Below are 23,333 nucleotides of genomic sequence, written 5' to 3'. Positions count from 1 at the left end.
GTGCCCGCACTTGGACGCAGACAATGTTTGTCCAAGTGTCCAAGTGTGGGCACCCAGACCCGCATGGATGTGCAATTTCGGGATTGCGTGTGACTTCTCCCACAGGGAGGTACGGGATGTTGCATGCAATTACACACAGCACCTGTCCCGCCTGGGATCGGGTCTTTGCATGCGTGTGCACGCTGTATGGACGTGCACGCTTGTGTGAGCCCTTAAAGAATATGTATAGTCAAAACTATTTTTTTTTTGTTAGGTTAGTGAAGTGTTAGAACCTCTTTCAGGTTTTATTGCAGTCTGTGTCCCTAAAGGAAATTCCCTGCACTTTGTAGAAATTTACTCTCACGTTCTGTTTCTAGACAGGAAGTCCCCTCAAACAGGCACAGACAGCAAAGCAAAAACGGATGGGTTTTAACCCTTTCCTACTATATCCAAAGCTAAAATTAGCAAATAACTTGTGGTAATAAAATTAGTGCATGTGGTATGCTTTTCTAAATTGATCTCAATCGAATTTGTTTAACATTAATTGCAGTAAACGATAGCAATTAATTAGCAAGCAATCTTTTCTCAACTGGTATGATTGCTCTATATTGACAAAGGATGAAATGTGATATGTTGCTATGATTACTTCACTTTGCACATTGCTTTGTGCTTTACCCTAATAAAAAAAGCCTGAATATGTGTCACCCAGTCCCTAGCACCTTGACCTTCTTGTTCTGTGGTTAGGCAGCTGGATGGTATTGGGTGGATTTAATTAAGACAAATTGGCTGATCTCTTTGCAAAGGAATTTTCGCTGGCTTCCATCATCCAGTCATGTACAACTAAGAATACCATTTTGGAAATACTACATGATTGAGTATTCTTTGCAGAGTGAATTTTCACCTTCTTCAATAAGCCCAAAGCTGGCCACACACTTTGCGATTTTCGTTCGGGAATTTTCGTTGCTGCCAAGAACCCTCTTTCGATTCTAGCTCAAATAGCCCATCAAGCACAGGCCAATGTTGTTTTGATAATCATTCATTAGCAATACTAACTCCAATCGATTTTTCGTTCGATTCGAAATACGTTTTCCAGCCTCACCCTTCAAGAAAATTTGGCCAGGAGTGCAGTAAAAAAAATTGTTGGGTTCCCATCAAGTGATCGATTATCCTTCGAAAGACCATTTGTGGATGACTTCCGAACGATAATCAATAGGTGTATGGGCACCTTTACTAAGGGAAAATTCTCTGGCAAAATGAACAGCCTATTTCTTTTAGCAAATCAAGCCCTATATCTCCTATTTTTCCTAAAAATACTTTGTATAGTAATTTTTATGTGTTTAAAATGCCGACCTGATAAACCTCAGATTGTGTTCTTAAAATTTATAAGTGCATTTTCTTTTCCAGAAAGAAACCAAAGGCCAATTTATTATTGACTATATCTACAACCACTACAACTTGTTAGAAAAGGACTACTTTGGAATTCGCTTTGTTGACCCAGAAAAGCAGCGGGTATGTACATTATAAAAATAGAAACCTGCAATATGCCAAATAAATTGGAACAGTGTTTTTCAATGATGTCACCTTATAGTTTATGAAACAGTATTAGCTGTTAGTGTGTTAAATGTGGAATATCAGAGGTTTCTGACATTTATCAATTTGTATGCCAAATGAGTAGTGGCAAGCCATGATGGACCACACTAGATATGAAAAATATAGCAACTCGAAACATAGGGATAACATGTTCATGTTTGTTACTTGTTCCCATTCTCATTTAGTGGCCATGATTCAGTATCACATTGCAATCTCCATCTAGGGATAGAGTTCACCTTAAAAAATTACACTGAAAGCGTATTTCCATTTTGCAGCCAAGTTGGGATAACATGTTCATGTTTGTTACTTGTTCCCATTCTCATAGCATAACCATTCTCATAGCATAACCATTCTCATAGCATTAAGTGCTTTTTACTTAAAAATCCTACCTAGGTTCCCCCCTTTTGGGATGTGTGGGGGTTGTGGAGTTAATGTTTACCACAATGAACCCTGTCTGCAGTGTGCTGACATATCTCATTACCAGTTAACTATATTTCTAGATTTCAACACTGTCTGCATTAACAAAGGGTTAAGTATTTGGATATATTTGGAATATAGTGTATCTTGCAGTCCTGTGTATAATCTTGATCCAAAGACAAGGTAAAAAGTATATATATATTTTTTTAATTAGGTATGCTGTGTGAATGAAAACACGTAACAAACCTATAGTGGGAATTTGACATGAAAAGTGGAAATACACTTTAACCCTCAGCTTCAGCACCATGGAGAGCTAATTTTGGCAGATGAATTAAAAGGCATCCTGTTATCTACCAAGATTTGCCCAAATATTTTCCCAGAAAGACTACATCTACTGTACTCTACACATTTAAATTACATTAGACTAGGCAACATTTGGGTATGTACGATCTGTCCATCAGCTGCCTTCATAATAAGCAACTGCTGGCTATGCTGGGCTCCACTGTCCCTCGGGACCGGAACGGCGGCTCCGTGTACTGAGATGGGGGGAGTTCAGGACTCTTCCACTTACTGATCTCTCCTCCGGTCCCTGAATGTGGAAATTATGTGTATTACATTACTCCTGCCTTCAGTCTGTCATTTCTCTAGCTGTTATAGTCCATAAAGAGGACCTGTCACTGTACATATAGTGAATAGCCCGTACAGCAGCCCTTTGGTTCTACTGAACCGAAGGGGTCCTGGGGCCGAAGCTAGCCGAAGGATCAGCTGGAGCTACAGCTGATCCTTCGGCTACCTTTGTGAATAACCCCCCTAATTTCTCAGAACACACATGTGTATTTAGGATTTCCTATTTCTGTACAAATCTTCTGTTAATCAACATCACTATAAATGAGGGAGTTTTAGGATTTAATCACACAGGAGCATGCAATGAATACGCAGATAGTTTCCTAGTGCATGGTTCCTGTGGTATGATTGTATGGAAACCTCATTACAAATAAAAAAACACCCCCATACATATTGTAGTGGTAGTACAGCTTGTGGTGGTTTTGATTTGGTTTTAGTTGAGTACAGTTGTTTGGTTATATTTTGAGTACAGTATAATGGTATTTTTCCCATGCCATATTTAGAAATTTGGATGCACTTAAATATGTATCTAGTCAATGCAAAAAAAATATATCTTCCATTAAGGGTCTTAGAAATTTAGCAATTCTCCTTTGGGCTCCTAGCTGCTGATCTTTTCTTATTACGGTCTCACCATAATTTGTCTTAACATAGTGACTCTGTGTGGAGATGGCAATCTTGGTAGATAGGGCTTTGCTTTCTCATGTCAGGGTTGATGACTGGTGATCTCATGACTTTTGATCAAGAAGCAGGAGTAGATGTGCAGAAAGCACAGATCCAAAGAATGAATGAAACAGAAGCAGCAGTGCTGAACAGTTCCTCTTGTACAGCTTTCTCTCCAACAATAAAAGCAAGTAGTAACATTACCAAATCTTGTGAGACTAGCAGTCACAAGCAGCAATGCCTTAGATGATCTCACACTGAAAATTTAAAGTACTGTCCAATTATGGGACTCAAGACAAAGTGATGCCTAGGCACAGGAAGTGCAATACTATTTTTCTAGGCATGTGAGAGAATTGAATGGGGGATGAAAGAAAGAGGAACATTTTCTGACTGCCGTGTGCAGAACCCATTGTAAATTTACAGTAATTAAAGGGATTGGTAGTCATGATAGAACCATTTGACCTTACAAGTCCTGCAGCAATAACTCCCTCTGCTTGTTCTGTAATGATCCCCTAGTGCATGGGAGGGGCCTCAGTGCCAGTACTCAGAGTTGTTGCCTATCAGTGTCAAAGTCAAACTTTAACCCCCCAAAAAAGATGGAACAATTAACCAGTTTGAGCTTTATCATGAATGCTTTACTCTTTAATGTCAATTATTTGTTTGTATCATATATTTAGCATTGACATGTGTGTTTCTTTTTCCATTCCAGCACTGGCTTGATCCTAACAAACCCATTGTCAAACAAATGAAATGTAAGTTTTCAAATCGAGTTTCTGCATTTATATATTTTGATTATCTGTAAATCCCAGAACAGTTGAATTAGCTTGTCAGCTCCGGTTATGTTGACACATGCAAAGATACAGAACTCCCAACACAACAAGCTGTCTGACATTGCTGCACTGTGTCTTGTAAAATGGGTTGTTTTCATCCTGGCTTTGATATGATTCACTTATTTAAAAGGTCAACCTTTTCATGTCGAGTGTATACTTTATTCTGCTATCAAGGTAAATATTGACTCTTTTCAAGAACAAAATGACTGAATTTCAGAAACTAACAGGGTTATTCAGAAAAGGGAGAAGAGTTTGGAGAAGGCAGGAGAAGTGAACAATCTAGGACAACATAGCTGAACTGGAAAGTGAGCTGAATTGGAGAACTTTTCCAAATCAGGTATTTTGTCCTGGACTGTTGTCCTAGGTGACATTAGGGGTCTTGGAGACCCCTGATGTCTCCATAAAGAGGACCTGTCACATATTTTGCTATCACATAGGGGGGTTTTATTAGCCCCCGTATGTGATAGCAATAAAGTTTAGTGGAAAAAAAATTAAAGTCCCCCCCCCAAAAAAATGTTTTAAGTTACACATAAAAAAGAATAAAAAAAAAATTAAAAAATAAAACCCGTAGTGGTGATTAAATACCACCAAAATAAAGCTCTACCTGTCCCCAAAAAATGGTATAAAATGCATTTCAGTCCAGCGTTGCATGACGGAATAAACGCAGCACTGAATACTGAAAAATGGCCTGGCCAGGAAGGGGGTCTAAACACCTGGTCTTGAAGTGGTTAATATTGTTAGCCATACTTGCATAGATTTCTCTTGTTTAGCCCTGCTAAGCAGTGTGGCTGGAGGAAGCTTCCCTACTGTCCCAGCTGTCTAAATACCCAAACAGTGGCTGCATCTGACTGGATGCAATTGCTATTTGGCTGGCATATTTCCACATGGCTCCTTTGAATTTTCTGCCAACGTTTTTTGTGCTAGGTGGTGCTAATAGGACCACCCGTGGCTCTCATTTTCTCCAATTCAGCAGGAATCTGCCAAAATTTGAGTCTTGTATTGGTGCTTGGAAGCAAATCACCTGATGACTTCTTACATCTCACAGGAATTTCAAATATTGGCTTGATACTCCCTCAAAGGAAGTGTGTGGAGGGTTAATAAATAAATGGATCCAAGTCCGTAGAGCATCCATCTCCATGTATCGCTCCTATCTTCATATCATCTTCACCTTGCCCATGCATCCCCAAAACCCTGGAAGCAAATAGTGACAACAACTTCCTGATCAACCTCCTCCTACCCTTTTACACCTTCCAAGCTGCCTGTGCTCTACCAATGAAGGATGCTAGGTGGCTTGAGCTCCCTGCAGCCAAGCAAAGAAGGACACTAGATTGCAAGGAGCTCCAATAGAGGGCATTTGCATTGTCTGCTGTATGCATGTAAAAATGAGTTATTAGTTAGAAATGTTTACATGCATACGAAGTAAAATACAGTCTATACACCGTGGATGCAGATTATTTAATTATTTCTACAGGTCTGAACACAGTGCAAGTTTACTGATATTTACACAGTTGTATATATGGGTCTATAGAAGAGAATACACCTGCATTTAGATCCATTGAAAAATGATTCTATACTGAGAAAAATTACAGCTGTGCACATCCCTAAATATCTATTTTTTTTCCTATTATTTGTTTTGTTTGGTAGTTTTTTTTAGTGTTGCATTTTAAAAAATGCCTTTTATTTTATTTGTACGTATCTTTGCAATGCTTTGTACCAAAAACTAATTTTAGTGTCATTATTAACGAGACAAATTATAGAATATACTTGTACTTGTAATATACTTATAAATATAATATACTTGTTATTTACAGTAATTTGTTTTAAACTAACAGTGCACTTTTTGATTACTTTTACATATTTTTGTCAATAGATTACATAGAAGAGACAATATTTTTTGCTGGACAATGTCACCATTAGATAGTCTTGTTTGTCCAAATATTGCATGTATTACTATAGCTTACTAAATGACAATATTGCCAAATTAACAGGCCTATAGCAGAAATGTAATAATTGCTCTTGTCCATAAGGGGTACACAGGTGCCAGAGCTGAGGTGTTTTTATTTTTTTGCTGTCTCATGATTCCATCAGGGTATTACACCCATCTACAGATGCAGCCTCCACACCATGTGAACCATCCAGCTAAGAAGTTTACAACAATACCATTGTACAGGACATTTGATTACCTCCCCCACAGGACAACCATCTTCTTCCCCGAATGAATAATTTTCCTTCCAATCAAATTTTCTTTCCACTAATTGATTATCACATTAAACTTCTGCCATACACGGACCCACTGCCAAATAGTCATAATCAAGGACTTTCTTTCAGGTTGTAGCGCCACTTAGTTTTTGTTTTTTAAGTACAGAGAAATAGCAGCTATCATTAAAAGCAAAGCAAATGGGTGAAGTTGTGTATAATTCAAACCTGGGCCTTTGCTAGCATTGTGAAATGCTTCGGGCACCCAGAGGAGAGAAATGAGGCAGCGCGCTGTTCTAAGTGGTGGGTGTGGCCAAATTGCGCTAATAGTGGGAGGGGTATAAAAGGCCATGGTTAAATAAAACCTGAGCCTACTCACGTATACATAGCACAAATATGTAACTGTCCTTGTATCTACAATATCTGCTTTAATTACTGTGCCACAAGTGTGAATCTAACATACACATACAAACCTCAGCACAATCATTTAAAATAAATAAATAAAGTCTTCTGTTACATATGCTTTTCTGCACACAGCCTACCTTAAAGAAGCACTTAATTTTAGCATAGTCTAGAGCAGTGGTGGCGAACCTTGGCACTCCAGCTGAGGCATTGCAAGGCTCTGACAGCCACAGACATAACTCCCAGAGGCAGATGCATGTTGGAATTTGTAGTTTTGGCACAGCTGGAGTGCCAAGGTTCGCCACGACTGGTCTAGACTCTAGAGTATATAATGTTCTTGGAGTGAAGTGGTTAGGAGTATAAATTCAGGGGTCAGACATGCCTAACCCGCAGGGATCAGAAGTCTGTAACACACAGAGCACGAGTCAGGTGTGGATAATGCAGAGTGTACAGTTTAGGAATACCAATGCATATCAATGCTTGACCAGATATTCTGCAGCTATATTTCTATATTTAAATAATATAATAGTAAATACTTTTGTACAAGGTCTTCCATAGATTGAATTAAGCATATTACTAAACATACAATCTATAATAACTGGTGGTATACGCCTAAAAAATGTCTATAATGTGATTCTACTTGGTCATATACTCCACTATACTGGGGCTGGCTCCTCAATTTTTCATCGTGTCCTGCCTCAGATCACAGTGATTATTAGATGAAGGTACTAACAAGACCACAGGATATCATCCGCAAACTGCTTTGCCGAGCCCTCCTTTCCAGCTACCATCCTGCTCAACCCCCTCTTTTTACTCCTATCTCCATTTACTCACAGGCTGTCATAGATGGTCCTAAACAGTGAGGTGAAGAACACAGGCCACAAACACAAGAATACAGACAATACTTTTTAATGTCCAGTATTAAACAGTAGAAGGTTTTTATAGTGACTCCATTATGTTCCCTACATGGCAACAAAATTGGCAGGTCTGTAGCCCCACTCTCTGGCACTCTCCATGTTTGGATGGTCTACTTAAATAGGAGATTCACACATATTTCTGCCTATAACAGCAGCAGCAGAGAACTGGGGTACCTTGCGTGACTAAAGAGTAAACTTTCTATGTATAAAAAGTTTCTATATATCCATGTAGCCTGGATTTAAAAGGATCACAGGAGAACACTCTAATTGTAACCACTATGCTGGAAAAAAAAGTTTAATTATGGACCATGCCTATAACAGAACAGAATGCATCTGGTAAAAAGTCTCTTCAGGCAAAACAAACATGGTGAATATTTTAATTAAACCTGAATAGCTCTGTGCCCATAATAAAATTAAATAATGTTCAATACAGTATAATACAAATAACAGTATGCTTCATTACTTTTTTATTCACAGTCCAACATTCATTTTTTTTTTCAATTTCTTTTATTGATTTTGTTTATAAAAGGTATTAAAAGATATCTGGGGTAGGAATCATAAACAATATTTCAGTTTTTTTAAACATTTTTATTTTTGTTATCTTGACTATTGAATAATTTAAAGGAGAACTATGAGGTGAGTGATTTCATAGTTAGAGCCAACCTGTGACAAAGAAGCTGTCACAGGTCGGCTCAATCGATCGGTAAGTGAGCAGAAACATGCACCGATCCGCTCACTTCATGGGTTTTTCGCAGCTGGGTGGATCTCGACAGTAATGTCGGGATCCGTCTCCCTGCTGCAACACTCTCAGTATATCGCGGGCAATAGCCGCGATATACTGAGCTTTTGAATGACCGTTGTCATTAAAATATATTGAATCTACTTTTGGAGTGCTGGTGACATCTTTTGGAATTAATGAGCCTGATGAGAATTCTGAGCCTGATGACGGGGACCCAACGTGGCCCCGAAAGTACTTGTGATTTTGAATGACCGTTGTCATTAAAATATATTGAATCTACTTTTGGAGTGCTGGTGACATCTTTTGGAATTAATACTGAGCTTTGGGTCACAGGAGGAGGTTAGTATATGTCCTCCCATGGCCCTAAAGAGGACTATGGGGAAAAACATTTACCCCACAGTTCTCTTTTAATCTACACAACTGAATACATTACATTAAGAATTATTATTGCATTAGGTTGAGGTTCATTAGATTTTTTCACTCATCTATTTTTGGCTTAAAATTGTATGAAATTAAACAAAAATAAAAGTTGAATAAAAAGTTCCTATGGTGTTAAGTAGGTAAATAAGAAATAACCATTAATTAGCATAATTTGAAGAATAAAGCTGAAGAACAAAGCTAAAGGACTTGCACAGTGTTGAACACAAGAGACAAATGGATCTGCTTTTAGCATGGTGTATAATTTTAAATATAATTGTAGGGAGAGACTCTAAATTTACACTTTGCTAATACAGAAAGTTAAGCATATACTTGGTAACTATAGCATTTCTGTAATTATCTACACATAAACACCGTGCATGTGAGTGAATTGCTACTTTCTGAGTTTTTTTTGGTATGCAAAACCTAAATATAAATCTGACGAAACAATGTCACTATGTGCAGTTTTATATTTAAATAACAAGTGCAATGTTTTGCTCAAAGGCTTTTCTGTATTGTGTGCTGGAATATATTCAGGAGAATAATACAAAATTGCTCAAACTGTTAATTGATGAAAAAACAGTGTTATTCAAAATATAATTATTACACTGTGCAGCAAAACAGCAACTGCATAAAAACAATTGTCAGGACAAAGACATTCGTTTTTGCTGTACATGAGGCTATCTACTTGTATGACTCTCTTCATAATGAACAGTTAAAAGTTAGGAGATAGTCTGAATCTGAATATCTAAATACAAAGCACTACCATGCAGGGGCGTCCCCCGGCGTGGTGTCACCCGGGGCAGCCGCTGGGTGACACCCCGCTGCGCTTACCTGTTAGCGGCCATCTTTTTGATGGATGCCAGCATAGAGAGGAGGGGACATTCACCCTGCGGGATAAGGTATGCCACCGGGTCCCCTCCTCTCTTGTGCAACTGTCAGGCTCTCGGTCCATGACTGAGTGCCTAACTTTTCAGAGGGAAAAAGGTGTCACCCGCTGCGGGCCCCACCCCACGCAACCCGCTTGTGATGCCACTACTACTATGATACTTTGTTTGCAGAACCTGTTGGGGTTTCTATTAAGGAAGCCCAGTACAGCCTGCTCTAATGTTGACTGCTATTTTGTAAATGAAAACCCATACAAATTCATAAAGGTTAGGAGAGAGGGAACGGTTTGTGTTGTTCCTCTGAGTAATTCAGCTTTGTATATTATGGAAAATTGTTATCTGATACTTACTGTAATTTTCCTTTCCTGGTTCATCCTTATTGCAGCATACTAAGGGTCAACTCCACTTACTTGACCCCTCAGGACCACCCTTAACAAGAAGATAAAGAGAGAACCTGCCTATTAAGATTTTGTACTCTAACAAAAGCTAGTGTAAGGACACCAGGGAGAGAACATATGTTAACATAAGGATGAAACAGGAAATGAAAATTACAGTAAGTATCAGGTAACAATTTTCTATATTCCTGGTTCACCTCATGTCAGCATACTGCGGGACGTAACAAGCTAGCCAAAAACTAGGGAGGGAAACAGCAAAAAAATCACCCAAGTCAGCTGAGCTGAAGCTAAATCCAACTTGTAATGGCACACAAACGTATTTCAGGAACTCCATCTGCCACCTTGCAGATATCCTCCACAGACCCTTTAGCATAAGAAGCCCATGAAGTTGACACTCTCCTCGTCAAGTGAGCTTGCACTATTCCCCTCTTTAGTCTGCCCGGTAAAATACAAAGTTTATCAGTTTTCCTGATATTTCATGTCTTCTGTACATATGACAAAAACAGCTGGACCATGTCCAGAAATTTAAAGTGATCTCCCGCATGCCCTGAAGACTCTCCACGAAAGGCTGGAAGAATCGTCTCCCAGTCCAAATGAAACACAGATGCTACTTTAGGAATTCTGGAGAAGGGCGTAGGATTACTGCATCCAACAGGACGATGCAGAATGGCTCTTGGCATGATAGGGTATAAAGTCTTGAGACTCACCTGGCAGATGTAATGGCGGTTAGAAACAGTTTTAGTCAAAAACCATAAAGAACATTCTTCCAATGGGCTGAAAGGAGGATGAATGAAATAAAGATCTCAGAACCAAGTTCAAATCCCATGAAGGAAAAAGACTTTCAAAGGTGGACGTAATCTAATTGCTGATTAATCAAATGTTTAACAGTTCTTCTGCTCATCTGACTCTGGTGAAACAGGACAGTGCAGAGATTTGAACTTTCAATGAATTGTAAGCTAACCCCTTGTCTAGGGCTGACATTAGACATTTTAAAATCTTTTCCAGATTCTGCTTTAAGTAACGTTAGCAGATGATTTCCTCAACTGAGTAAGGTTTTTATCACCTCACGAGAAAACCCTTTGGGGATTAATATTGATTTATTGCTGGATGCAGTTCAGTTGTAAATGAAACATGCAGTGTTTGGACTATGGAGGATTCCATTGCTGACCTCCTTCCAACATTACTGGTTGCCTGGCTATATCTGGCTTTAGTTATCCTGAGTTACTGACCTGGAACAAGCATTTAGATTAGAAAGTAAGAGTGAAGTCTTTTACATACTTGTTAAGGTTAGTGACTTATAAAGTACTGAAGCCACAGGAACAGCCGAGCCTCTGGGAAACTCGCATTTCCAGAAGGAGAGGTTGAAGACAACTTCCATATTCTCCTACCATAGGTTTATTTTAAGTTCTGCATTCCGCTAAAAATCAAGTCCAGAAGAATGTTTTTTTTTTTGTTGGCACAACTCTTAAATAGCATTATCACATATTGTAACCTGTTTAAAAAAATAAAAATAATTTCCATGACATAGGCATGCCTTTATCTGATGAGTGCATGTGTAAACATGTCACTTTATTGTCTTGTTTGCGGCCATTCCTGCTTTGCTATTCTTCTCATGTTCTACCTGAGTTGGTCGGATGCAGTAAAGATGGTTGGGCTTAAATTATGTTATGAGTTTCTTGCACTGCTCCTGCTTCAGCTGTGCTGCAATCTACTTTCCCCCTTAGGGGTTAGGTAATTTGCACATAGTAGCAAATTAGATTGCTAGCTCTCCCGAGCTCTTAGTGTTCTAAATTGTCCATCAATATGAAGTTCACTCTTTTGGAAGAAACATCCCTTTCACTAGGACTCCTCTAAAAACACCCCAAGCCTAAAGGGCCTTTGACATGGTAGGAAAGAATATTTTTGAAAGAACATTTAAAAATTTGGGGGCTAATAAGGTATCTGTTGACTCAATATTGAGGTCGCTATTGAAAGAGAAATTCTGCCAAAGGGCCAACCAGAGTCTATTAGAGAAGGTTCTGACAAGAGCAAAGCAGAGGTTTTACTTGTAGAGCAATACTTGTGTGCGGACAGTTTTCTCATCCTGAGGGTGCTGTAACTGACATGCTATTAATATGATCCACATACCACTCTAAAATTTGGGTTCTGCACCCTGACATAGTTTAGATTTTTCTGTTTGGTGTTCTTATGAGACATTATGTAATTCATGTACCTTTACTCTTAGTTAGGACTAAAGACTGTATAGGTGCTTATTAGTGATTTAATGAGATGATTGAATGGGATGACTGACAATACTGTTTAAAGCCATGCAAAGAGTGTAATGGCATTGACAGTTAGATAATGCTGACACTATTAATGCCATTAGAGTGAAAGTCCATACAAATCTTAATAGTATTTGATGAACTTGTATAGCTAGCTATAATTATGTAAAGCAATGCCAGTTTTCAGATGTAATGTGCCTCTCATCTTAAACACATTGCAACTGTGAAGCCAATGGCTTGTATATGTGTACAGAAACTGTATCTGAACTATACTGTAATGCATTTATCTAAAAGGATCATATTAGATAAATGTATACACGTACGTTAAATGCCACAGGAAACATACTGTATATGCTGTGATACGATAGAGTACAGAGACACAATCCATTTTCTTAGAAGTGATTAAAGGGTCAGTCCACCGTAAAAATTTCAGTTTGTGATAGATGCTGGAGATTTAAAGTAACCCCATGGTCAGGCTATGGACTTTAATATGTTTAAATAACCTTAACAAGCAGTTAAATAGCTTTAAACTAGCCATCACTGACCTTTCTAGCTGCAGGCGCTTTGGAGCAAATCGTCCTCAAAAATCGCAACAGAGACATTGAAGTCAGATTACAGCCTATTTTGTAAACACCTTACAGCGCCTCCTAATTTCCTACATTAGAAGGCTGCTAGGCTACCAATCTCTGCTGTGAGATGTAATAAGGTAGTGGAGCTTTTATGTCAGAGTAAAAAAATTAATTACTATATTGCCTATCCCTACAGAGATCAGAGATGGCTTGTTCTAATGCTGATGTCAAGCTTGTTAAAATATGTGAAGATTTGAATGTCCATAGCCTGGCCACAGGTTCACATTAAACAACCAATGCTTTTTAATATTCCCCAGGGACATGGTGAGATATTGAATGCTAAGGTGCTATGCAACTTATGTCTCCATTCTGAGGGGGTCTTACTCTGCCCTTGAGATTTTAATTTATTTTATATTATAAAGAATTCAAAGGAAGAGTGAGAACACCAAAGGTCGACTGGAACACCTACAATCCCAAGGTAGGTGGGAAGAGACCTAGGAACCATGTCTCAGGGCCCAAGAGGTATAGTAAGCAAGTGGGAGGCTCAACCCATCAGACCCCAAATACTAGTTTTGGGTGGACTGACCATCCATGCCTGACTTCAATATGAAATAAGTAAACACACCCTCATATCTGCTTCTGACATTACATTATGATCACTGAGCATGTAAGCAAACACATTCAGCTTTCCTAGCATGATGGCATGTTTGATTTACTACATTGGCTGGTACTGCAAATAAAACCATTTCACTAACTGTTAAAAGTCCTCTCCTGCATTTTCATCATGCAACTATACACTGCGCTGTTCTCATGCTTTTTGTTTTTGTTTTATAACGTTTCAGCTCATCCACCATACACCATGTGCTTTAGAGTGAAATTCTACCCACATGAACCTCTGAAGATAAAAGAAGAGCTTACCAGGTATTTTATATATGTATGTGTGTCACGCTAGCTTGGTATGAGGCAAGGTACTGTGTCAAGTTGGTGGTTCAGTGGTGTTGTCTTCAGTGATGTAAACTCCAACATGAAACTTTATGTTGGTCATTCCACTCTAAAATATAACATGGATCCTTTTCTATTGTAAACAGGATGTATGTTCTTGATTTGTTTCTTCATTAGTATATTCACCCCTTTTATATGTGTAAGCAAGCCTTCTCAAAACTAATTATATAATTTAAACACTCATTGGGTTTTTAATCTCTTTGGGGCTCCATCGGGGAGACTTTCCCTGAGAGATTAGACACCTATCCATTTCATCCCATGCTTCATCTTGCTTTATGGTGGAGATGGTTGTCACCTGGTCAATGTATTCTTGTGGATAATCCAGCAGCAGGTTGGTAACAGAAAAAAAGGCAAGTATGACATCCTATAGCCTTGGTGGTAGGGTAGAGTTATGAACCCTAGGCTGTACTTCTGTGAGTTGTATATAACCCATGGATAAAGGAAATCATTGGCATTAACAATAGAATCTATATCAAGTGACTGACAATTGTGGATGCTTGAATGAAAGGGCAAAAGGAAAATATGATCCCTGTAAAAAAACACAAATTGAAAACTTTTCTGCTTTCCCATATTGAAGACTTTTCTGCTTTCCCTATTGGGCATCCTCACTGGCCAATAGTGAGACAAGAGAAGCAGGAAGGGGAGACCACTCAATGGAGGCTGTTCACGTAAAATGTATTTCCACTTTTTCAGTCAAATTTGAGAAAACTTCACTATATGATTGTTATGTGTTCTCAGCATACCTAAAAATAATTAAACTATTTCTTACCTTTCCAGTTGTTTCTTTAGAGCAGGCCTTTGGTCAGGCTGCAAGCTATTCTTAAATATTTAAAAGTGAAAATGGAGGGGGACAAAGTGGGGGCAGAGTAAGGTTAATCTTATTAAAATGCAGTGGAGAACACAAGCCCTGAGATCCTTAAAGGAGAACTATAAGGGGAGTGCTTTTGACTCACCTCATAGTTCTAGCCGACCTGTGACAGTCTCATTGTCACAGGTCGGTAGATTGGGAGGTGAGCGAACACATACCGTTGTTCGCTCACCTCTCGATCCTGTCACAGCTCTCTGCCGTGACAGGGGAGGGGCTGGATTCCCCCCTCCCCGCTCCGATCTGCCATTGCTGACTGGCGGATCGGACGGGGAGGGGGCGGGTACAGCTGGCTCTGCCTATAGATAGGCAGAGCCAGCTGTCTCTCACCCAGCTGGGCGGATCCATACATAATTGTCCATACATAATTGTCGGGATCCGCTTCAGCAGTAGCATGCGGTATACTGCGAGCTGTCGCTCGCGGTATACTGAGCTTAGGGTGACGGGAGGACGCTAGTTTGTGTCCTCCTGTTACCCTAAGGAGAACTATGCTGGAAAGCCTTAACCCCATGCTTCTCCTTTAACCCTTTGTTGGGGTAGTGTTCAAATCTAGTTTACAACTGATAGAGAGATCTGTGAGCACAGTACATACAAGGTTCATTATGGTAACTATAATTCCCCAGCCCACTCCCTAACATTACAAAGTAGGGGAGTTTTCTGAAAATAGCAAAAGGTGAAAAATGGTAAACAATTTAAACATATATTTATTAAGCTGAAGTGCAGTGTACACGTATAATACCTTCCTTCGTTCCCTCCTCACCCTGATCGGCAAACAATTAAAATGTTTCAATCAAATCCTTATGTTTTTCAAGAAGCACTTCTTTGAGACCAAGTGATGTCATCACTGGGTCTGCCTGTTGCTCTTTGCTCTGAGTTCGGTGAGAGGAGCCTGAAAGCTCCTGTAAACATCACAGCTTTCTGCCTCAAAACTTTTTCAAAATCATTATATGAAAGAACACATCCCTATGATCCCTTTATATGTGCCTGCTTCTCCCTGCTGGCCACTGGGTGCTGCAAACTTTAGTTGTGCACTCTGCTCTTTGGTTAACTGGTTTTAGGTACCAGGGATGCGGAGGATGTGTTCTTTTATATAATGATTTTGAACAAAATGATTGATGGCAGAAAAATATACAAGATGCGAGAAGGGCCAATGACGTATGGATTTGGGCCAATGACATATCATCAAGATGAGAAATGAAGGTGGGCTCAAGAAAGCTGCAGCTTCAAAGGGTTATATTGTGCACGTTTACAGTAAATTGAGAGTATTCAGTTTCAGCAAAGAGAGCACTGACTTGCTACAAGTGTAGGAAAATAGGTAGGGAACATGTGTCAAATATCCATTCCATTCCAATTTGGCTGCAAATGTGTAAATTCACTTTAAATTTCACTGTGCAAAGTTCATTTTTCACTTAGGCTAGTGGATGGATTTTCATTTTGCTTCAGTTCATTCTCTAAGCTAAGTGAAAATTCACTTTTCAAAGTTAAAATTCACTTTACGTAAGCACATATACTCTACTTTAGTAAATTAACATCTGTGACCACAAGATATCTGGCTGCTTTGCTCCCTTATACAGCTCCTCAGATTTTAAGGTTAGTAGGGAACGTGGAAGGTTGCCACATTTTGCTTTAAAGGGGATTTCCTGTTTAAATGAAATCCCACATCTGCTAATGTTATAGCATAAAAGGCTATGGATTGTGCCTCTTTTAGTCCAATGTAATGGCATTCTATGAGCAATCATAAGCAGTAAGATGAGATGGCTGGAGAAGGGAGGACCATTCATGTTAGTATGTGGAAGAGTCCAGAATAGATTAGGTATATTACTATATTAATTAATATATATAATATATTATAAATCTTAAAGTTTTATACATTGCTTATAATGTGTTACTGCAATTGTTTCGGGTTATGAGAGCAATAAAATGTAAACTTAAATAAGAAATGTAGCAAGGAAATCTTAGACCCCATTCACACTGAGCGCTGTGTAGCATGATTTCCGCTCAAAAATCGCTCAGTGTAGCTCGTCCAATGCATTTCAGTGGAGCTGTTCACATCTCACAGCTCAATGTCGCCTGTAGCTTGTAGCTCAAGCTTGTCGTACCAACATGACCTATTTTTCCAGCGGATTTTGTGTGATTTGGCCCCAGTAGGTTTTGATAGACTGCCAGAAGAATCGCTACTTAGTGCGACAAAATGTGCACTGTAGCTCAATGTCGCTCAGCTCAAATCAGTGTAGAAAAAGTGCTTTTTTTAATGTAGCTCAGTGTGAATGGGGTCTTAAGGCAGATCTCCAATTAGATTTTTCTTTATCCTTGCAGTGGGGCTACCCTGCACTGCAAGGGGTAAGTGCTCGTTTTTGTCTGGGTTCAGAAATAACAAAGTTACACTCACCCGATCCTTGCTCTTAGACTGGTGCCTTTCACCTGTCTCCTCCACTACAGTAGTGGAATGTGTATGCACATACATTGTGCATAGAACATGATGACACACAGGGCCTTAGACCTGCAGTGGAGGGGAGCGAGGCAGAGGCCAGACAGAAGCGAGGTGGAAGGGACCAGTCTTAGAGCAAGCCGGCTCGGAGGATCAGAGCAGGGGTAGCCTCAATGCATGGGTTAAGCAGAAATTTCCCTGGAGTTCTGCTTTAAAAAGAAACATATGTCAGTTAATTAACAACAAAAAAAAAAGGAAGTGCATTATCCCATGCCACTGTATTTTAGTCTTCTCAGTTTTAAATGAACAGTGAAAGATGATTGCAGGTCGGTCACATTTGGTTACTGCAGGGGCTGACTGGCAACTTTTAGCCCAGGGGGCAAGTACAATCCAGAGGCCCATGGTGCGCCAACTTGGCCCCCCTCCCGCTCTCCCTCTTCCCCGCCTTCTCCCCGCCCCTGTCTGCCACTTTTGCCATCCATGTAACAGTAGTGTGAATGTATTTATCAGTTTAGGAAATGTAAAGCACACTGGTAGTGGAGGGATGCCACGTCAGGGCTGTGCGGGTGCATGACTTCTGCGACCCTGGTAGTTCTGCCACTAACTCAGAAATACATTGTACAGCATTGCAGAATGGCATTGGCTATAGAGAACTACAATTCCAAGCAATACATTACACAACAATGTGAGCAGCGGCTGCAGCATTCACAGAGCCGCGTCGGATGCGGAGGGCGGGCGGCCGGGTGCAGGTGGCAGCGGCCGGGGGTCAAGGGGCCGTTCGCGGTGGCATCAGAGAGGCCCGGGGGGCAATCGCCCCCCGGCCCAGTCCGCCCCTGGGTTACTGTACATTCACACTTCACTATGGGGATGACCTATTTGAATAGTGCAAACAGCAATATTTTTTGTTGCCCATAACAAATAGTCAGACAGTTGGGAGATGACTGGTTGATGTAGGTGACAAAACCTTTTCCTATAGCATGCTTTTCATACATTAACCAGAATGTTTATTGTGGTAGCTCTGCAGGCATATTTTGGCATAGACAGAGTCACAGAGAGCAGGAGATTCTAGTCTGCAAATAAAGCTAAGCAGTTATTTTGGGATGACTCTATCATTCGTTATCTTCTAATCTGTTTTTTCAAAAAGATATTCAGTCCTTTGGCCTTTGTTCAACATACTACAAAAAAACATTTTAGCCAAGTGTGTTGAAAATTAAATTGATGGTCTATTTTAATCTAAGGATATTCAAAAATGGAGCACAGGATGTCTGTTTGTTTAGCTTTGCAGAGCTGAACGTTTCTACTGTTTCTTTCTTCTTCACAACGTACTAAATTTGAGAAACGACTAAACCTTGTAGCAATTACGTTTTACCCTCAGACAGGCTAATTTAGTAATGCAGTATTTGTTACTCACTGGGATTTAGTAATCCTATATAGCTTTATAGAAGCATAATCAAAGAGAATGTAATTTATTAGCACGTACTGTATAAAAATGTATGAAAAATCTGCTAGTCAGGCTCTTCAAAAGAGCCAAGGCCCTGCGAGAAGAGTTTGCTTATGTATTAGTGGAATTTATGATGACTGATCAAGTTTCTCTCTCATCTCAGTGCTATCTCTATGGGGCAGATGTATTAATAGTTGATTAAAAGGAGCTTCAAAGTCTATACTGTATATGTATTGTCAGTAGACATGCTGCCCATTATTTTATGACATGGTGTAACGTTCTATCAAGTGAAGTAACCCCATGACAGCCTATCAGCTTTCTACTTTGCGTGTATATAGAATAATAAGGTGACCTTTAAACTACAACTGTATTGAGAGAAATATTGGGGCTGGCATTACTGGTCTCCTTCTGAAAATGCTTGTTGCCTGGTTGTTGGGTTGACATGTTAGCTTCAAGTCAAATAGCATTTTTAAAAGTTCAGCAAATGCAAGCCATGTCTTTCTCAGGACAGGTTTCCTATAATGATTGGTTGCAGGGGTTGCTGAACTTTGCATTCTTAGCATAAAGTAACCCTTCCCTTTGCCAGTGTTTAAGAAAAGTGGCCACATATAAACTATTTAGATCAGGGCTCAAAATGTCAGGTTCTGAACTACTAGCCAGTCCTTAAGAGTTACTCGCCACCAGTTGCCCCACCTAACCCCTACCCTGCCCTGGCCTTAACTCTGCCCCTAACCACACCCTCTTAAATTATCTCATTAAATTATACTGTTAAATGTTTCATTCAGAATAAAGTTACAAAAATAAATACTAACAATAACAACTTTAACAATATTAACATAATGCAATGTAAACATAAAGGAAAATAAGTAGCAAAAAGAATCAGAACCCTCCAACGCGATAGACTCTGAACTATGCCACGGAATACACTCAGGGCCATCCAATGCAATAGACTTAGGACCCTGCAATGCATTCATTTTACTATTTCATTAATTATTCAATATTAATATTAGTTATTTAATTATTAATATTTACTTAATTAATATTTATTAATACTATTATTTAACTGTGTGTTTATTTAATGTGAGCACTACACCTTGTGTTTTTTCAAACCAAAACCTAAATATAAGTGCCGTGCTACCGTGCTGCCACGCTACACTACTAAACATAAATCTGTAAATCCAATCACCAACAACAATGTGAAAATAAGAAAAGCTGTGATAACATCAAATGCACAATGTAATAAATATGATATTTCATCCACAAAATCACTTTTGAGATAACATATTGTACACACAGCCGCCTGCCTCCCTCCCCAACAACCCCCCCCGCCCCCTTTAAGTGCTTCTCATCATCCCCGGCATCTGACTTGTTAGTTTGCGGCTCCACGGGGATATCCAAAGCGGACACAGCGCTTCCAGCAGTGGTGTGGGCGTGTCTGCTAGCAAAGGAAACTTTGTGAGTACAGCATTGGTGTGGGCGTGTCTGTCAGCGGGGCAGCATCAGCATGAGACAGAGAGAATGTAAGCCCTAATACACCGGCTGAATTTTCACTCGCCCTCACTGCATTTCCACTCGCATAATGTGAGTAGGCGAGTGGAAATTTTGAGCTCTGATTTAGATGATAAACAGCTCAACGTTGCATAATCAGTGAACAAAACCTGCTTCAATCTGTCCTCTGAGACCCAGATATTGTCCTGGTCATCATCATCATCATCTTGGCTCAACATAGGGAAGATAAAGCCAAGTTATCTGTCAGAGCCCACATACATTGGTCAAATTTGTTAGGCTTTTATAACTAACTTTTGTGTTCTCTATTAAAAGATCATACTCTGAGCATTCTCTAATTCTTGCAGAGAAAAGTGTGTCTTCGTTGGACATTGTTTTAATTATTATTAGGGATGCATCGATACCGACACTAGTATCGGTATTGGTGCCGATACCGAGTATGTGGGTGAGTACTCATACTTGCCCAAATGCTCCAATACTTACCCCCGGTACTGGAACTTCTGGTGAGAGGGAGATTTCCTCTGACCGTGCCATGAGGAAACATGGAGCTGGCTTCCTGGCCAATAAGGAAGCTTCCCAGCCAATCAACATGGAGCCAGCCAAACAGCATGGAGCCGGCTTCCTGGACAATAAAGAAACTGGGCAGCGAGTAATAACACACCACCCGGCTTCCTGATTGTCCGGGGAGGCTGGCTCCATGCTAGCGGAAGTACTGGTATCGATTTTTAAATGTATTGTTTCATATATATGTTCTCCCTTCCTATAGACAAACTTTGTTTTACAAATAAATATTTAATACACATGAAATGAGCACTATAGGATAGCTAAAGCCTTTTTTCTGACTTTGTATAACTGAAACGTCAGATGAGCCATCCATTTGTTTGTAAACAGCAGACTATAAACTGAGTGGCCAGATTATTATGACCACCTGACGTTTGTAGGCTAATTAGCTATAATTTCGCGCTGAAGTTGCTAGAGGGCCAGACCATTATAAATAGGGAAGTAGGTTGTTTACCACGACAGTAGAAGTGATTTTTTTCTGAAGATATGGGTAAACAACACGATTTACAGCCTTTGAACGTGAGATGATTGTTGGCGCTCTGAGCCATGGAGCGAGTATCAGCAAAACAGCAGAATTTGTTAAATGTTCAAGAGCAGCTGTTGTTAAAGTGTTTAAAGACTGGACTGTCAGCCGAAAATCTGGGTCTGAACGTGCGAATTGTGGCCGTCAGCGACTAGTCAATGTTAGGGCAGAACATAGAGTGGCAACACTGGTACAAGACAACAGAAGGGCAACAGTGCAGTGTCAGATTCCTCGCATCACCTTTCAACATCTCGGGGAGTCACAAGGCGGCCCATCGAAGTCATCTTGTGGAGTTATCTCGTGGCCCAACAAAGTACTGATGGGGTGGTCATAATAATCTGGCCACTCAGTGTACATACAAATGAGAGCCTGCAAACTGAGAAAGGGCTTGAAATGCCATATGTTGGCTCAAAAGAAGAATCAAAAATATAAATCAAGAAAGTATGTACAAAACCATTATAGATGCTCTTTAAGTGTCACATTTGATTGGCAACTCTGGGCAACTCTTCAACATTTGCTGCAAACTGCTGTACATCAGTATTTGTAAATCAAGCCCATTTCATGTGCACATCGAACATGAGCAACACCCGCTTCATTTTTATCCGCAGAAGGTGACCATTTGAGAGTCTTCACTAATCACTGGTATCAGGGATATATGACAGTACCTTTTCAGAAGGCTTGTACTCCCTAATTTGTAGATTACTTAGCAGATGATAACAGTAAGGTGTAAAGAAGCAAAACATTTGTCTTTCGTACGTTCTAAATGCATTACCCTAATCTAGGGTTTTTCCTTTACAAAATGTACCTAAACTTGTTGGTGGACATTAAAATGCTGAAAATCCTAATTGTAGAGATTTCAGTACATGGTATACATTTATTTCCTGTAGTTATATAGCAGTGACATAACACACAGCACTTTACACATTACATCGACCATTGACATCTGTCTTAGACAGGGGGGTCAAATTCTTATACCCTATGACACTTGCACACACAGAGTAGGAAGACAGTTTCGGACTGTGGGAACAAACCAGAACAAATCCATGCCAAGACAAACAGAACATACAGACTGAATGCAGATAGTTTTCAAGTCGAGATTAAAACTCCGGAAGCAGAGTTAAAGGGCCAGAGAACCAACCACTTAGCCATCATGCTGTTTGTGGATGCAATGTGCAGTATACTAGAGGTTTCATATATTATTGTATTGTGTGTCCAGTGGATGCAGAACCAATTGAAGTCACTAACCACCAACTGTAAAGCAGTTGAGTTGACTGTGTATTTTTAGGTTGCTGTTTGAACTTCAAAACATAACAAATGAGCACAGGATTGTAAGGTAAAACTGAGCAAATAAATGAGTGTGTTTACCAGTTTATAAAGAGGAAGAGCTAGAGTAAGCTTTGGCAACCTGTTTAGCATTGATTAACAGAGAGGGGAATGTGCAGACTGGCAGACCTAATTAGCTGCTGGCAAAAACATGCCATTCTCTCATAGTATAAAGAAATGAAAAGCCCTCCTTTCGGCTATATTCTGCGTCCCATATTAAGCGTCCATCTGTTACATGCTTTTGAACTTGGAGATAAGCAGTCAAGATAACCCAATTCAAAGCATGTGCAATAGCACCTCATTCAGGTTCATTTCAAAATACTTATTATCATCATTACCTCGTGCTGCGTGGGGAAACATCCCTCAAATCTGCTATAGAAAACAGTCTAATTATGTCCACATCTAACAGGAGATTAAAGTGACATTAAACCCTCAGATTTTTTTAACATAAAACAATACTGTAATGTGTGCCTTACTGTAATCCATGGTTGTTTCCCTTCTCTTTCCTGCTCTTCCTTTTAAATCCTCATGTCTTCTCATGCTTGGGGAGAACTTCCCTTTGCAGCTGACTGCCTCTTCCTGTAGTGCTGGCTCAGGTTGCAAACCTATACACAGACACCAGGTAGCCATTCCAGAGACAAGGCAGTCTGCTGCAAAACAGAAGTTCTACCCAGCATGAGAATAGATACAGATTTAAAAGGAAGAGCAGCAAAGAGAAGGGAAACAACCATGGATTACAGTAAGGCACACATTACAGTATTGTTTTATGTTAAAAAATCTGAGGGTTTAATGTCACTTTAA

General features: G+C 39.7%; 1 protein-coding gene across 1 annotated transcript in view; it reads left to right on the top strand.

Moving 5' to 3' along the window:
- Nucleotides 1–23,333, top strand: part of FRMD3 (FERM domain containing 3) — a 163,851-nt gene that overhangs the window by 93,992 nt on the left and 46,526 nt on the right. The window contains exons 3-5 of the mRNA XM_018566354.1: nt 1,384–1,488; nt 3,980–4,022; nt 13,726–13,804. Coding sequence (XP_018421856.1) covers nt 1,384–1,488; nt 3,980–4,022; nt 13,726–13,804 — 227 coding nt within the window. The remainder of the gene's footprint in view (nt 1–1,383; nt 1,489–3,979; nt 4,023–13,725; nt 13,805–23,333) is intronic.

Source organism: Nanorana parkeri, unplaced genomic scaffold, assembly GCF_000935625.1.
Source record: "Nanorana parkeri isolate BGI_ZX_2015 unplaced genomic scaffold, ASM93562v1 scaffold941, whole genome shotgun sequence".
Lineage (NCBI taxonomy): Eukaryota > Metazoa > Chordata > Amphibia > Anura > Dicroglossidae > Nanorana > Nanorana parkeri.
Note: the sequence above shows the minus strand (reverse complement) of the source record. Positions and strands in the feature narration are given on the sequence as shown.